At 47.0% G+C, this 16,064-nt stretch overlaps 1 protein-coding gene across 2 annotated transcripts in view; it reads left to right on the top strand.

Annotated features, from left to right (window-relative positions):
* VIPR1 (vasoactive intestinal peptide receptor 1) overlaps window positions 1–16,064 on the top strand; it is a 461,909-nt gene that overhangs the window by 253,258 nt on the left and 192,587 nt on the right. For both annotated transcript variants that reach the window (XM_089689032.1, XM_089689033.1), the window contains exon 3: window positions 3,893–4,006. In XM_089689032.1, the coding sequence (XP_089545158.1) occupies window positions 3,893–4,006 (114 nt within the window). The remainder of the gene's footprint in view (window positions 1–3,892; window positions 4,007–16,064) is intronic.

The raw sequence follows: 16,064 nt of genomic DNA, 5'->3' as shown, positions 1-16,064 counted from the left end.
ACCTGTAAGTTGTGAGAAGCGATTTGCCTGTTTGATGAAGAAAGGACAAAACAGGGCTACAGAGGGATCTACAGTACATACGTTTCTTGACCTTGTGGGAGCGTTCCATGGCCTGATGCTTGGCGACACAGGCGCTGCGTGATCAGGAGGTGGAAGAAGTGTCATGCGTTTCCCATTACCAGACCTGGCATGGGACAGTCAGGTCCAGCTTTTAGAAGTATGAGGAAAGCCTTATTTCCTGTTACTTATGCAGGTTTCTCTCTGTTCACGCCATGGAGGTGCGATGGAGCGCGCACGCGTTCCAGTGTGTTTTCCACGTGTTCCCACGCATTGTGTGTGAAGCAGCCCTTTCATTTTTGGCCTGCTCTATGCATGAGAAACATGCAAAAAATGCTCCTGACTGATTTGCAAAATCAAGACACACCGAAGCGCACAATGCCCTGCCGCCATGCATTTTGCCACACGCCAAACTCATGTGCTGGCCAATGCAAGGAGGCGACATTAAGAACTAATGGCACTGCCAGTGTCTGCTCATGGTCAGCCCACGTCTGTGCGTGTGAACGTAGCCTAAGAAGTTCTCTGACTGAAACAAGGCACCCTTTAGTCTCTAATGAAGTCAAACATCCATTAGCTCCTGATAGCCAGAGACATTGAAGTTGGTTTACCATAGCAAAAAGAACAGCGCACAGTGCAAAGTGCAGTGTCTCCGGAGCTTAGTAAATGAGGGAAAGCTCTGCTGACTTCCATCATTCAATCAGGTGCATGCAAAATTCACACATTTCCTTGCATGTGGTTGGGCATTTTTTGCAAAGTGAAGATTCGCCTCATTTACTAAGCTCTGGAGCAACTGCACTTCCAGAGTGCACAGTCTATTTGCCTTTCGTAAATCAGCTCCATTGCGATCTTTGGCTCAGTTGTATGATGGATGTAAGGGCAGCGAGTATTATTTTTTTTGGACTGAAAAGTGATACTAAGCATTTCTTTGCCTACCTCCGGGTTTTACTCAATGACACCACAAAGCTTCTGTGTCACTCCCTGGTCATCTCTGGCCTCGACTACTGAAACTGCCTCCTTATTGGATTACCTTTACATAGGCTATCCCCCCTCCAGTCCATCATGAACGCTGCTGCCAGGCTCATCCACCTTACCAACTGTTCAGTGTCCTCCACCCCTCTTTGCCAATCCCTCCACTGACCTCCACTCAGTGTCCTCCACCCCTCTTTGCCAATCCCTCCACTGACCTCCACTCAGTGTCCTCCACCCCTCTTTGCCAATCCCTCCACTGACCTCCACTCAGTGTCCTCCACCCCTCTCTGCCAATCCCTCCACTGACCTCCACTCAGTGTCCTCCAACCCTCTTTGCCAATCCCTCCACTGACCTCCACTCAGTGTCCTCCAACCCTCTTTGCCAATCCCTCCACTGACCTCCACTCAGTGTCCTCCACCCCTCTTTGCCAATCCCTCCACTGACCTCCACTCAGTGTCCTCCACCCCTCTTTGCCAATCCCTCCACTGACCGCCACTCAGTGTCTTCCACCCCTCTTTGCCAATCCCTCCACTGACCTCCACTCAGTGTCCTCCACCCCTCTCTGCCAATTCCTCCACTGACCTTCACTCAGTGTCCTCCACCCCTCTCTGCCAGTCCCTCCACTGACCTCCACTCAGTGTCCTCCACCCCTCTTTGCCAATCCCTCCACTGACCTCCACTCAGTGTCCTCCACCCCTCTTTGCCAATCCCTCCACTGACCTCCACTCAGTGTCCTCCACTCCTCTCTGCCAGTCCCTCCACTGACCTCCATTCAGTGTCCTCCACCCCTCTCTGCCAATCCCTCCACTGACCTCCACTCATTCAACTAATAAAATGTAAAGACAACCACTTATAAAGCCATCCACAACTCTGCCCCCAGCTACATTACTAGCCTTGTCTCAAAATATCAACCAAACTGCTCTCTTCAGTCTTCCCAAGGCCTCCTGCTCTCTACTTCCCGTGTCAACCCCTCCGATGCTCGCCTCTAGCACTTCTCCCCAGCTTCTCCCTACTCCAATCTGTCCGACTATCTCCTAATCTATCCACCTTTAGATGATCCCTAAAAACCCATCTCGTCAAAGAAGCCTATCCTGCATCTAACTGATACAGTTTTTTTACTTTCTCCATCAGCTCATCCCCCACAGCTATTACCTTGTATGGGAAGGTTGTCCACAAGGTTTAGGAGGGTGTCTATGGGAAGGTTGGACCATTCTTCCAGAAGCACATTTGTCAGGTCAGGCACTGATGTCGGACTAGAAGGCCTGGCTCGCAGTCTCCGCTCTAATTCATCCCAAAGGTGTTCTATGGGGTTGAGGTCAGGACTCTGTGCAGGCCAGTCAAGTTCCTCCACCCCAAACTCGCTCATCCATGGGTTTATGGACCTTGCTTTGTGCACTGGTGCCCAGTCATGTTGGAACAGGAAGGGGCCATCCCCAAACTCCTCCCACAAAGTTGGGAGCATGAAATTGTCCAAAATGTCTTGGTATGCTGACGCCTTAAGAGTTCCCTTCACTGGAACTAGGGGGCCAAGCCCAACCCCTGAAAAACAACCCCACACCATTATCCCCCCTCCACCAAACTTTACGCTTGGCAGAATGCAGTCAGGCAGATATCATTCTCCTGGCAACCGCCAAACCCAGACACGTCCATCAGATTGCCAGACAGAGAAGTGTGATTGGTTACTCCAGAGCGCTCTAGAGTCCAGTGGCGGCGTGCTTTACACCACAGCATCCAACACTTTGCATTGCACTTGGTGATGTAAGGCTTGGATGCAGCTGCTCGGCCATGGAAACTGATTCCATGAAGCTCTCTATGCACTGTTGTTGTGTAATCTGAAGGCCACACCAAGTTTGGAGGTCTTTAGCTATTGACTCTGCAGACAGTTGGTGACTTCTGCGCACTGTGCGCTTCATCATGCGCTGACCCCGCCCTGTCATGTGACGTGGCCTACCACTTGGTGGCTGAGTTGCTGTTGTTCCCAGTTGCTTCCACTTTGTTATAATCCCACTAACAGTTATATACTCTAAATGCGTCTAAACGCATGTACATCCGTGTAAATACATGATTGGTCAACTTGATCTGGAATTAATAAAGTTTGCTTATGTCTTCCTGATATTCCTCTAGCATTCACATAAGCCAGTTGCAGGAGGCCCATGTAAATGCATCCTCTAAGGGCTCGTTCACACTTGACCAGGGGCGGACTGACAACTCATGGGGCCCCCTGGCAATAGGAGATCATGGGGCCCCTGTGTCCTTGCCCAAACTCAAAAATGCCTATGAAAAAGGTACCAGGGGCATCTCATGGGGCCCCCTACTGATCCCGGGCCCTCGGGCGGTGCCCGAGTTTCCAAATGGTCAGTCCGCCCCTGCACTTGACTAATTTCTAACGCTTCCCAAACACCCCTATAGCGTTTGACAGGCGTTAGAAAAGAGTTTGGGAAGCGGTCTTAATGCACCCAAATGCTCCCTAAACGCCCTATAAGCGTTTTTGAGGCGTTTCATAGGCATTTTCCAAGCATTAAAACCCTCACCACAAACGCCTATAATGAAGTTAATGGTATTAAAGCCTTGCAAACGCCTGCCAGGCATTTGAGGAGCATCACCATAGACTTGCATGGGAGGTGTTGAAAGGTTTCAACTCCTCCTGACTTGACACGAGGTGTCAATTTTGCCACAATGCTAAGGCTTCGGTGTGAACAGCACTGCCATGTGTATAATTTTCATAGGCGTTTGAGGATCGTTAAAAACGCCCCTCAAACGCCTGCCTACAAAGCTAGTGTGAACTTAGCCGTACTGACATGCCTTGTGTGCCGTGCTGTCTTGCAGTGACCGATCCATTTTCATTTACCTCTTCTTGTTTTTCAGTGTGTAAGAGAATTTGGGACAACATTACGTGCTGGCCAGCGGCATCGGTCGGAGAGGTGGTCGTGCTGCAATGTCCGGAATACTTCAGCCTCTTCAGCTCCACTTCCGTGAACGGTGAGCTCATTCTAATGATCATTTGCTGATGTCTATAATGCTTCCAGGCTACGGCTTTGTTGACCAATAAAGTTGTTCCGATTCTGGGGATGGAGGCCAAATGGTTTTTCTCTAGAAGTGGGGGAGGGGAGGGGTGTTACCTCTAAAATCTAAAAAATAGAGCCAAAAGCAATAAAATGTAACAGGATTTGAAGGCTTCTCCTGCTAATTGTAGATCTTTTAGGGCCCATTTAGATTATTATTATTATTATTCAGGATTTATGGTGCCAACATTTTGCTCAGCACTTTACAATATAACGGGAGACAATACAGCAACAATACAGTTCTATACAAGAGGGTTAGGAGGGCCCTGATCCTGGGAGCTTACAATCTAAGAGGGAGGGGCTAGTGGTACAAAAGGTAGTAACTGTGGGGGATGGACTGGTAGGAGGAGTAGAAGATTCCATTATTAGCTGAGGGCAGGATAGGCTTCCCTGAAGAGCTAGGTTTTCAGAGATCACCTAAAAGTGAGCAGAGTAGGCGATAGTCTGATACATTGGGGTAGAGAGTTCCAGAGGAAGAGGGAGGCTCTGGAGAAGTCCTGGAGATGAGCATGGGAGGAGAAGACGAGGGAGCTAGAGAGCAGGAGGCCTTGTGAGGAGCGGAGAGGACGGTTTGGGTGATATTTGGAGACAAGATCGGTGATGTCATTTGAGGCAGATGGCTTTATATGTTAATGTTTTGAATTTTATCCATTGGGCAATGGGAAGCCAGTGGAGGGATTGGCAGAGAGGGGTGGAGGACACTGAGCGGAGGTCAGTGGAGGGATTGGCAGAGAAGGGTGGAGGACACTGAGCGGAGCCCAGTGGAGGGATTGGCAGAGAAGGGTAGAGGACACTGAGTGGAGGTCAGTGGAGGGATTGGCAGAGAAGGGTGGAGGACACTGAGCGGAGCCCAGTGGAGGGATTGGCAGAGAAGGGTAGAGGACACTGAGTGGAGGCCAATGGAAGGATTGACAGAGAGGGATGGAGGACACTGAGTGGATGCCAGTGGAGGGATTGGCAGAGAGGGGTGGAGGACACTGAGTGGAGGTCAGTGGAGGGATTGGCAGAGAGGGGTGGAGGACACTGAGTGGAGGCAAGTGGAGGGATTGGCAGAGAGGGGTGGAGGACACTGAGTGGAGGCCAATGGAAGGATTGGCAGAGAGGGGTGGAGGACACTGAGTGGAGGCCAGTGGAGGGATTGGCAGAGAGGGGTGGAGGACACTGAGTGGAGGCCAATAGAAGGATTGACAGAGAGGGATGGAGGACATTGAGTGGAGCCCAGTGGAGATATTGGCAGAGAAGGGTGGAGGACACTGAGTGGAGGCCAGTGGAGGGATTGGCAGAGAGGGGTGGAGGACACTGAGTGGAGGCCAGTGGAGGGATTGGCAGAGAAGGGTGGAGGACACTGAGTGGAGGCCAGTGGAGGGATTGGCAGAGAAGGGTGGAGGACACTGAGTGGAGGCCAGTGGAGGGATTGGCAGAGAAGGGTGGAGGACACTGAGTGGAGGCCAATCGAAGGATTGACAGAGAGGGATGGAGGACACTGAATGGAGGCCAGTGGAGGGATTGGCAGAGAGGGGTGGAGGACACTGAGTGGAGGCAAGTGGAGGGATTGGCAGAGAGGGGTGGAGGACACTGAGTGGAGGCCAATGGAAGGATTGGCAGAGAGGGGTGGAGGACACTGAGTGGAGGCAAGTGGAGGGATTGGCAGAGAGGGATGGAGGACACTGAGTGGAGGGATTGGCAGAGAGGGGTGGAGGACACTGAGTGGAGCCCAGTGGAGGGATTGGCAGAGAGGGGTGGAGGACACAGAGTGGAGGCCAGTGGAGGGATTGGCAGAGAGGGGTGGAGGACACTGAGTGGAGGACAGTAATCCAAGGCTTTCAAAGACCTGTTGCCAGGTATCAAAACATACGGCAGCTTTTTGATGTGCTGCCATTAACGTCTACAGGCCTATTAAGGCTCCATAATGCTGAAAGAAATGTATTTTTTTTTTTAAAATGGGAGCACTGAGATGGGAACGTAACCTATTTTTTAATATAGGGAACTTGGACACGTGGGTTCCAGCACCATGTAATGAGGGTGTTAAATATCAATGGTGTAAATGGGCTCCTAAAGCGGTGTTAAACCCAAAAGCAAATATGTGTTATATTACAGTTAACAATTCTTCGACGTGACGGCTGCATTAGTTTTCTTATTTAGACTTTCCTTCTGCTGTTTTCATCTCATGATCCTGCCAGTAAGTCTGTTGTTTTTTCAACAGAAAAGCTCTCTTGTGGTTACAGGGATGAGACAAACTACGGAACACTGACAGGGGTGCTTAAAACGATCATCTTGTATTTAATCATGTAAAACCTTTATCCCAAAAGAAAAAAAAAACAGTTTGCTTTAACTGACTATAAAGTATTAGCTGGAGTTTGGCTTCAGTTTTGTTAGTGTATTTAATTCTGCTAGTCCATCTAACACTCCCCTCCCCTAGACTGACAATGCTGCTGTCCAAAGGTGCCTCCTGTGCTCCTTCATCCAGAGTGCGGGGGGCGCTCTAATACAGGAGGCATGTTACTGGCCAAATCACCAGGTGACAACAAAGGGGGGAAAAAGCCCCAAAAAATAAATTGGTAGAAATTAGTGATTAATAAGCTGCAATAAAAATCTTTTTTGCTTTTGGATTTAATACCCCTTTAAGAGTTTGCAGAGAAGGACAGGTTCACTTTAATTTAAAAAAAAAAATGATAGACAGCTACCGGGATCTGCGATTTTTGCGGAAGTTGTCGCTCATCATTAGCAGTCTTCAGGCTCACTCCTTTGGAGCTCAGGGGAGGAAGGGGGGTTTAGCAGTCACATGATCACCAAGTAAAAATGGGTGAAAAAGCCTTGCATTAGACATGTGCTGTTTGTTTTATTCCGAATCAAAATTCAGACGAATTTTCCGTTATTTGAAGATCCGGATGTATCCGAATTACAATAGTAATGAAATAAAACAAATCCGAAATAACGAAACGAAATTCGGCTAAAATTTTAATCGATTTCAATTTGTAAAACAAATTCAAATTCGAAATCAAGAATAGAATAAAATAGAAGAGAAAATAAATAAATAGGAAAGAATAGAAAGTAAAAATAGAATAGTAAAGAACAGAATTTAAATCAAAGAATAGAATAGAAAGATTAGAATAGAATTGAAAATCAAAGAATAGACTGGGATAGAAAAAGAATAGACAATCAAAGCATAGAATAGAAAAACAATGGAAGAGAATAGAATGAAATAGAATTTAACAGTCGTCTGAAATTCGAATTTCGAATAGGATGAATTTGAATTGAATAGAACACATTGGTCCTACAGTTTATATTGTACAGTGAATGTAATATATATGTAAAGTGCTGCGTAAACTGATGGCGCTATATAAGTACCTGAAATAAATAAATAATCATTGTGCACTCTCTGTTCTGTATGGGGCTCGGTTTACATAATTTTTGGTTTACGAATGAAAATCCATTGAAAATAACGGCTCGGTTGACAAATTTTTTTCGCAATACGAACGAAGTAATTGGTTTTCAATGCATTTGCAATTTTTTTTAAGCATGTCCCTGTACAGTATTTATGCCTTTAACCACTTCCCGTCCGGCTGTTGTATATAAACGGCCAGATGGTGGCAGTGCAGGGGCGGGTGGCCTTTTATAAACAACCTCCCCGCCCCCTGCTTGTGCACGCTCCCTGGGAGCGCGCAGCACCGCGATCCGGTGCCCGCTGTGTCCTCCAGACACAGTGGAACACCGATCGTTCTACGGGACCTCTGTGCGAGGTCCCGATCATGTGATCACTGATTGGCCAATCAGTGATCACATGAAGAGTAGTAAGCAAGATGTCACTTCTGACATCATTGCTTACTACCAGTGAAATCTGTGAATGATCACAGAGATCACATGGTACAGGGTTATTCACAACAGCCTTGTACCATGTGACAAGCTGTGACCAATCACACCTCACACAGTATTTCTCAATGGCTGCAAGAATGCAGCCAGAGAAAAGGAGAAATGATTGCTTTTACAGCCTTTATGGGTGTAAAAGCAATGTGTAAAAAAAAAAATCTTCATCACCCCCCACAAGTAGTACAGTGTCGCTATGGTGACACTGTACTGGTAGGGTGATAGTATGTAAAAAAAAAAAAAAACAAATAGTAATAAAAAAATAAAATAAATATGTAAAAGAATTTTTAGAAAAATTATAATTTTTGTTTAGAAACTCATTTGGGTTATTTTTTTTTTTTACTAAAAAGATAACGGAATAAACTTTGGCCGAGATTTATGATGAAATATTTTTTTTGAACACATTTTTTCAAAATTTTTGGACTTTTTCATTTACATAGCAAAAAAATAAAAATCCCAGTGGTGAATAAATACCACCAAAATAAAGTTTTATCTGTCTCAAAAAAAAAAATGCTAAAAAATTCATATGGGTACAGTGTTGCATGACCGCGCAATTGTCATTCAAAGTGTGATAGCGCTGAAAGCTGAAAATGGGCCTGGACTGGAAGGGGGGGAAAGTGTCCGGACTGGAAGGGGGGGAAAGTGTCCGGACAGGAAGGGGGTGATAGTGTCCGGACTGGAAGGGGGGGAAAGTGTCCGGACTGGAAGGGGGTGAAAATGTCCGGACTGGAAGGGGGTGAAAGTGTCCGGACTGGAAGAGGGGGAAAGAGTCCAGACTGGAAGGAGGGGAAAGTGTCCGGACTGGAAGAGGGGGAAAGAGTCCGGATTGGAAGGAGGGGAAAGTGTCCGGACTGGAAGGGGGGGAAAGTGTCCGGACTGGAAGGGGGTGAAAGTGTCCGGACTGGAAGGGGGGGAAAGTGTCCGGACTGGAAGGGGGTGAAAGTGTCCGGACTGGAAGGGGGTGAAAGTGTCCGGACTGGAAGGGGGTGAAAGCGTCCGGACTGGAAGGAGGGGAAAGTGTCCGGACTGGAAGGGGGGGAAAGTGTCCAGACTGGAAGGGGGGGAAAGCGTCCGGACTGGAAGGGGGGAAAGTGTCCGGACTGGAAGGGGGGAAAGCGTCTGGACTGGAAGTGGGGGAAAGCGTCCGGACTGGAAGGGGGGGAAAGTGTCCGGACTGGAAGGGGGGGAAAGTGTCCGGACTGGAAGGGGGGAAAGTGTCCGGACTGGAAGGGGGGGAAAGTGTCCGGACTGGAAGGGGGGGAAAGTGTCCGGACTGGAAGGGGGGGAAAGTGTCCGGACTGGAAGGGGGGGAAAGTGTCCGGACTGGAAGGGGGGGAAAGCGTCCGGACTGGAAGGGGGGGAAAGTGTCCAGACTGGAAGGGGGGGAAAGCGTCCGGACTGGAAGGGGGGAAAGTGTCCGGACTGGAAGGGGGGAAAGCGTCTGGACTGGAAGTGGGGGAAAGCGTCCGGACTGGAAGGGGGGGAAAGTGTCCGGACTGGAAGGGGGGGAAAGTGTCCGGACTGGAAGGGGGGGAAAGTGTCCGGACTGGAAGGGGGGGAAAGTGTCCGGACTGGAAGGGGGGGAAAGTGTCCGGACTGGAAGGGGGGGAAAGTGTCCGGACTGGAAGGGGGGGAAAGTGTCCGGACTGGAAGGGGGGGAAAGTGTCCGGACTTGAAGGGGGGGAAAGTGTCCGGACTGGAAGGGGGTGAAAGCGTCCGGACTGGAAGGGGGGGAAAGCGTCCGGACTTGAAGGGGGGGAAAGCGTCCGGACTGGAAGGGGGGGAAAGCGTCCGGACTGGAAGGGGGGGAAAGTGTCCGGACTGGAAGGGGGGGAAAGCGTCCGGACTGGAAGGGGGGAAAGCGTCCGGACTGGAAGGGGGGAAAGCGTCCGGACTGGAAGTGGGGGCACTTTATAAAGAGTTTTGAACAGATAAAACTTTTTTTACTTTTTTTCTGACCTCCGAAGCGGATTAATTGGTTTTCAATGCATTCCTATGGGAAACCGCGTTTCGGTTTACAAATTTTTTGCAATACGAAAAGTACTGCAGAACGAATTAAATTCGTAAACCGAGATACGCCTGTATACAGAATTTCTAACAGCGTCCCTGGAGTCTGGGTCCCCAGACAGTCGCCATCTGCCCTTCTTATAATGCACCACCGACCGCAACTCCTCGCCCCATTTCAGCAAAAAAAAAAAAAAAGAGATTTATTCCCAAAGAGGAAGATAGAAGGAGAAAATCCGGCTGACTATCAGGGGGTCGCATTGGTCACAACCTCCTTTCCTGAGCAAGAACCAGGGGCGGACTAACAACTCATGGGGCCCCCGGGCAATAGGGGATCATGGGGCCCCTGTGTCCTTGCCCAAACTCAAAAAAGCCTATGAAAAAGGTACCAGGGACATCTCATGGGGCCCCCTACTGAACCCGGGCCCTCGGGCAGTGCCCGAGTTTTCAAATGATCAGTCTGCCCCTGGCAAGAACACTGCAAATCAAAGCTGTGTTGATTGTGAACCTCCTCATCTAAAACAAAGAGACGGCCATTGAGCTTCTCTCCGGAGATCATCGTCAATGGCGCACATAAAGTCGTTTGCTTTGAACGAATAACCTGGTTTTCCATCCCGCCGTCACAAGGCGCCGTAGCCGCGCTGACGTTTTTGTTTGAGGAAAATTCAGTGTTTGTGGCTCTTTTCAGCTCGTAGCAAGAGATCTTTCCATTTATTATTTTTGTCTTTTGCTGATGGAGAAGAGTAAAGGCGAGTGACATGTGGCTCAGTGGTTAAGTGGTGTGGTTCACAGAGAGGCTAAAAGCTGTAAAAAGAAAAGAAAAAAAAGTGGAAAAAGAACGACATGTAGAGTACATAGAGGTGTATATGAAAATTGTATACAGTAAAGAGCTCTTCTTGCTTCGTCAGTCACCCGTCACACCGATGCGACCTACAATTTTGTGCGTGATTTCAGGTGCAATTTTTGAAGACGTTATTGCGACTTGTGAAGATTTTCAATGTTTTCTTGCAACTTGCAGCAAATCGCACAGGTTAAGACACTGACATTCACATTCATTAGATGCGATTTCAGGTGCAATTTAAATTTGCAAATCGCACCAATATGACCGGGCACTAAGTCACCGGTCACACTGCTGCGATTTGTGTGCAATTTCAGCGCAATTTCAGGTGCAATTTTTGAAGACGTTTTATTGCGACTTGTGAAGATTTTCAATGATTTCTTGGAACTTGCAGTGCGATTTCCATTATATTCTATCTACAGGTGAAACTCGAAAAATTAGAATATCGTGCAAAAGTTTATTTATTTCAGTAATACAACTTAAAAGGTGAAACTAATATATGAGACTCATTACACGCAAAGCAAGATAGTTCAAGCCGTGATTTGTCATCATTGTGATGATTATGGCTTACAGCTCATGAAATCCCCAAATCCACAATCTCAGAAATTGAGAATATTCCATGCAATCAATAAAACAAGGATTGTACATAGAACAATATCGGACCTCTGAAAAGTAGAAGCTGCATATGTACTCAGTACTTGGTTTGGGCCCCTTTTGCAGCAATTACTGCCTCAATGCGGTGTGGCATGGAAGCTATCAGCCTGTGGCACTGCTGAGGTGTTATGGAAGACCAGGATGCTTCAATAGCGGCCTTCAGCTCTTCTGCATTGTTCGGTCTCATGTCTCTCATCTTTCTCTTGGCAATGCCCCATAGATTCTCTATGGGGTTCAGGTCAGGCAAGTTTGCTGGCCAATCAAGCACAGTAATCCCACGGTCATTGAACCAGGTTTTGGTGCTTTTGGCAGTGTGGGCGGTGCCAAGTCCTGCTGGAAAATGAAGTCAGCATCCCCATTAAGCTCATCTGCGGAAGGAAGCATGAAGTGCTCCAAAATCTCCTGGTAGACGGCTGCGTTGACCCTGGACTTAATGAAGCACAGTGGACCAACACCAGCAGATGACATGGCTCCCCAAATCAACACAGATTGTGGAAACTTCACAGTGGACTTCAAGCATCTTGCAGTGTGTGCCTCTCCATTCTTCCTCCATACTCGGGGTCCTTGTGCCTCTCCATTCTTCCTCCATACTCGGGGTCCTTGTGCCTCTCCATTCTTCCTCCATACTCGGGGTCCTTGTGCCTCTCCATTCTTCCTCCATACTCGGGGTCCTTGTGCCTCTCCATTCTTCCTCCATACTCGGGGTCCTTGTGCCTCTCCATTCTTCCTCCATACTCGGGGTCCTTGTGCCTCTCCATTCTTCCTCCATACTCGGGGTCCTTGTGCCTCTCCATTCTTCCTCCATACTCGGGGTCCTTGTGCCTCTCCATTCTTCCTCCATACTCGGGGTCCTTGGGCCTCTCCATTCTTCCTCCATACTCGGGGTCCTTGTGCCTCTCCATTCTTCCTCCATACTCGGGGTCCTTGGGCCTCTCCATTCTTCCTCCATACTCGGGGTCCTTGGGCCTCTCCATTCTTCCTCCATACTTGGGGTCCTTGGTTTCCAAATGAGATGCAAAAGTTGCTCTCATCAGAAAAGAGGACTTTGGACCACTGAGCAGCAGACCAGGTCTGTTTTTCTTTAGCCCAGATAAGACGCTTCTGACGTTTGTTGTTCAGGAGCGGCTTGACAAGAGGAATACGACATTTGAAGCCCATGTCCAGGATCCGTCAGTGTGTGGTGGCTCTTGATGCACTGACTCCAGCCTCAGTCCACTCCTTGTGAAACACTTTTGAATGGCCTTTTCGTGACAATCCTCTCCAGGCTGCGGTCATCCCTGCTGCTTGTGCACCTTTTTCTTCCACACTTTTCCCTTCCACATAACTTTCTATTAATGTGCTTTGATACAGCACTTTGGGAACATCCAACTTCTTTTGCTTTTACCTTTTGAGGCTTTCCCTCCTTATGGAGGGTGTCAGTGATGGTGTCAGGTCAGCAGTCTTTCCCATGATTGTGATTCCTACTGAACCAGAAAGAGACCATTTAAAGGCTCAGGAACCCTTTGCAGGTGTTATGGCTTAATTATCTGCTTAGAGTGGGACACTTTGAGCCGAGAATATTGCAGCTTTTCACAATATTCTCATTTTCTAAGATTGTGGATTTGGGGTTTTCATGAGCTGTAAGCCATAATCATCACAATGATGACAAATCACGGCTTGAACTATCTTGCTTTGCATGTAATGAGTCTCATATATTAGTTTTACCTTTTAAGTTGCTGCACTGAACTAAATGAATATTCCATATTCTAATTTTTTGAGTTTCACCTGTATATAAAATCGCAACAAAACTGCAGAACTGTGGAGCGTTAACACCATTCAAGCTTCATTATAGGCATTTCTGGGGCGTTTTTAACGCTTAGCAAACACCTAGCAACCGCCGCTGGGAGGTTCACTAAATGACTGCCACTGGCATCAATAGTGACACTAATACAGTGATCTGTGCTAATACTGTACACTGTCACTGGACATTGGCTGGGAAGGGGTTAACTAGGGGCAAATTAAAGGGTTAACGTTGTGCCTAACAATGTGTAATGTGTGTAATGTTTGCTGCTTATACTAATACAGTGGGGATCGAAAGTTTGGGCACCCCAGCTAAAAATTTGTATTAATGTGCATAAAGAAGCCAAGGAAAGATGGAAAAATCTCCAAAAGGCATCAAATTACAGATTAGACATTCTTATAATATGTCAACAAAAGTTAGATTTTATTTCCATCATTTACACTTTCAAAATAACAGAAAACAAAAAAATGGCGTCTGCAAAAGTTTGGGCACCCTGCAGAATTTATAGCATGCACTGCCCCCTTTGCCAAGCTGAGACCTGCCAGTGTCATGGATTGTTCTCAATCATCGTCTGGGAAGACCAGGTGATGTCAATCTCAAAGGTTTTAAATGCCCAGACTCATCTGACCTTGCCCCAACAATCAGCACCATGGGTTCTTCTAAGCAGTTGTCTAGAAAACTGAAACTGAAAATAGTTGACGCTCACAAAGCTGGAGAAGGCTATAAGAAGATAGCAAAGCGTTTTCAGATGTCAATATCCTCTGTTCGGAATGTAATTAAGAAATGGCAGTCATCAGGAACAGTGGAAGTTAAAGCAAGATCTGGAAGACCAAGAAAAATATCAGACAGAACAGCTCGCAGGATTGTGAGAAAAACAATTCAAAACCCACGTTTGACTGCACGATCCCTCCAGAAAGATCTGGCAGACACTGGAGTTGTGGTACACTATTCCACTATAAAGAGATACTTGTACAAATATGGTCTTCATGGAAGAGTCATCAGAAGAAAACCTCTTCTACGTCCTCACCACAAAAATCATCGTTTGAACTTTGCAAATGAACATATAGACAAGCCTGATGCATTTTGGAAACAAGTTCTGTGAACCGATGAGGTTAAAATTGAACTTTTTAGCCGGAATGAGCAAAGATACGTTTGGAGAAGAAGGGGCACAGAATTGAATGAAAAGAACCTCTGTCCAACTGTTAAGCATGGGGTTGGATCAATCATGCTTTGGGGTTGTGTTGCAGCCAGTGGCACAGGGAACATCTCACGAGTAGAAGGAAAAATGGATTCAATAAAATTTCAGCAAATTTTGGATGGTAACTTGATGCCATCTGTGAAAAAGCTGAAGTTAAAGAGAGGATGGCTTCTACAAATGGATAATGATCCTAAACACACCTCGAAATCCACGGGGGATTACATCAAGAGGCGTAAACTGAAGGTTTTGCCATGGCCTTCACAATCTCCTGACCTCAACATAATTGAAAATCTATGGATAGACCTTAAAAGAGCCGTGCGTGACAGACAGCCCAGAAATCTCAAAGAACTGGAAGACTTTTGTAAGGAAGAATGGGCAAAGATACCTCAAACAAGAATTGAAAGACTCTTGGCTAGCTACAAAAAGCGTTTACAAGCTGTGATACTTGCCAAAGGGGGCAGTACAAGATATTAACTCTGCAGGGTGCCCAAACTTTTGCAGACGCCATTTTTTTGTTTTCTGTTATTTTGAAAGTGTAAATGATGGAAATAAAATCTAACTTTTGTTGACATATTATAAGAATGTCTAATCTGTAATTTGCTGCCTTTTGGAGATTTTTCCATCTTTCCTTGGCTTCTTTATGCACATTAATACAAATTTTTAGCTGGGGTGCCCAAACTTTCGATCCCCACTGTAGATGCGGCTGTTTTTTTCTCCCTGCTTTGCAGGGATAGGAAACAGCCACATCAATGCTCTTGGTACTGTACAGAGCCCTGTGCTGTTTGTAAATACAGGGCTCTGTACAGTGATTGGTCATAGCTGGTCAGCAGGTCTCAGCTATAAACCATTGGCTGGGACCTGTTTACAAATTGCAACTACAGCACGGGTCTGCAGCGTGCACACGCATGCGTGCCCCAGACGCAGGAGCAGGTTCGCAATGGCGACGTGGCTGCAAGTGGTTATGCAAGTTGTTTTTTTTTTTTTTTGGTGTGAGAACCTACCTGCTGATCCTCCCAGTTTATGCTCTCTTGGACCCCTTGGGGTTTATTTACTAGAATCTGGAGAGTGAAGAATCTGCTAGAGCTGTTCATGGTAGAAAAATCGGATCCAACTTCAGCTTGTTCAATTAAGCTTTGACAAAAAACCTGGAAGCTGATTGGTCTCTATGCAGAGCTGCACCAGATTGTGCGCACTCAAGTTTTATCAAATCAAACACCTTACATGTCAAGGTACATTTATAAATGGCATACAGGGGGTTAAGCCGTGGATTTGGTTTCAGTTTTTACAGCTGGTGAAGGGCTTTCTTTTAAAAAATGATCTGGGCACCCAGGCCCGGACTGGGACAAAAATAGGCCCCGGGCAGTTTGGACTGAGCAGTGCCAAGCCCAGGGACCATTTCCTCAGAGTCCGGCAGTGGAACACCAGGGCCTGGTCACAAGTGTGACCCTGGTAGTTCCGTCACTGGTGTCAGTAGGTTTTTATTTATTTTTATTTTTGTACAATTTTATATTCTATTTTTTTACATTTTTTTGTAGGAGCCAAGTTGGGGGGCTTTGGTGAGAGGTTAAGAAAGGAAGGAAGAGAGAGAGGAAGGAAGAAATTAAATGAAGAGAGAAAGAAAGAGAAGACAGAGAGAG

This window comes from Staurois parvus, unplaced genomic scaffold (genome assembly GCF_062004578.1).
Source record: "Staurois parvus isolate SC_StPar_1 unplaced genomic scaffold, SC_StPar_1.0 ptg000467l, whole genome shotgun sequence".
Taxonomy (NCBI): domain Eukaryota; kingdom Metazoa; phylum Chordata; class Amphibia; order Anura; family Ranidae; genus Staurois; species Staurois parvus.
Note: the sequence above shows the minus strand (reverse complement) of the source record. Positions and strands in the feature narration are given on the sequence as shown.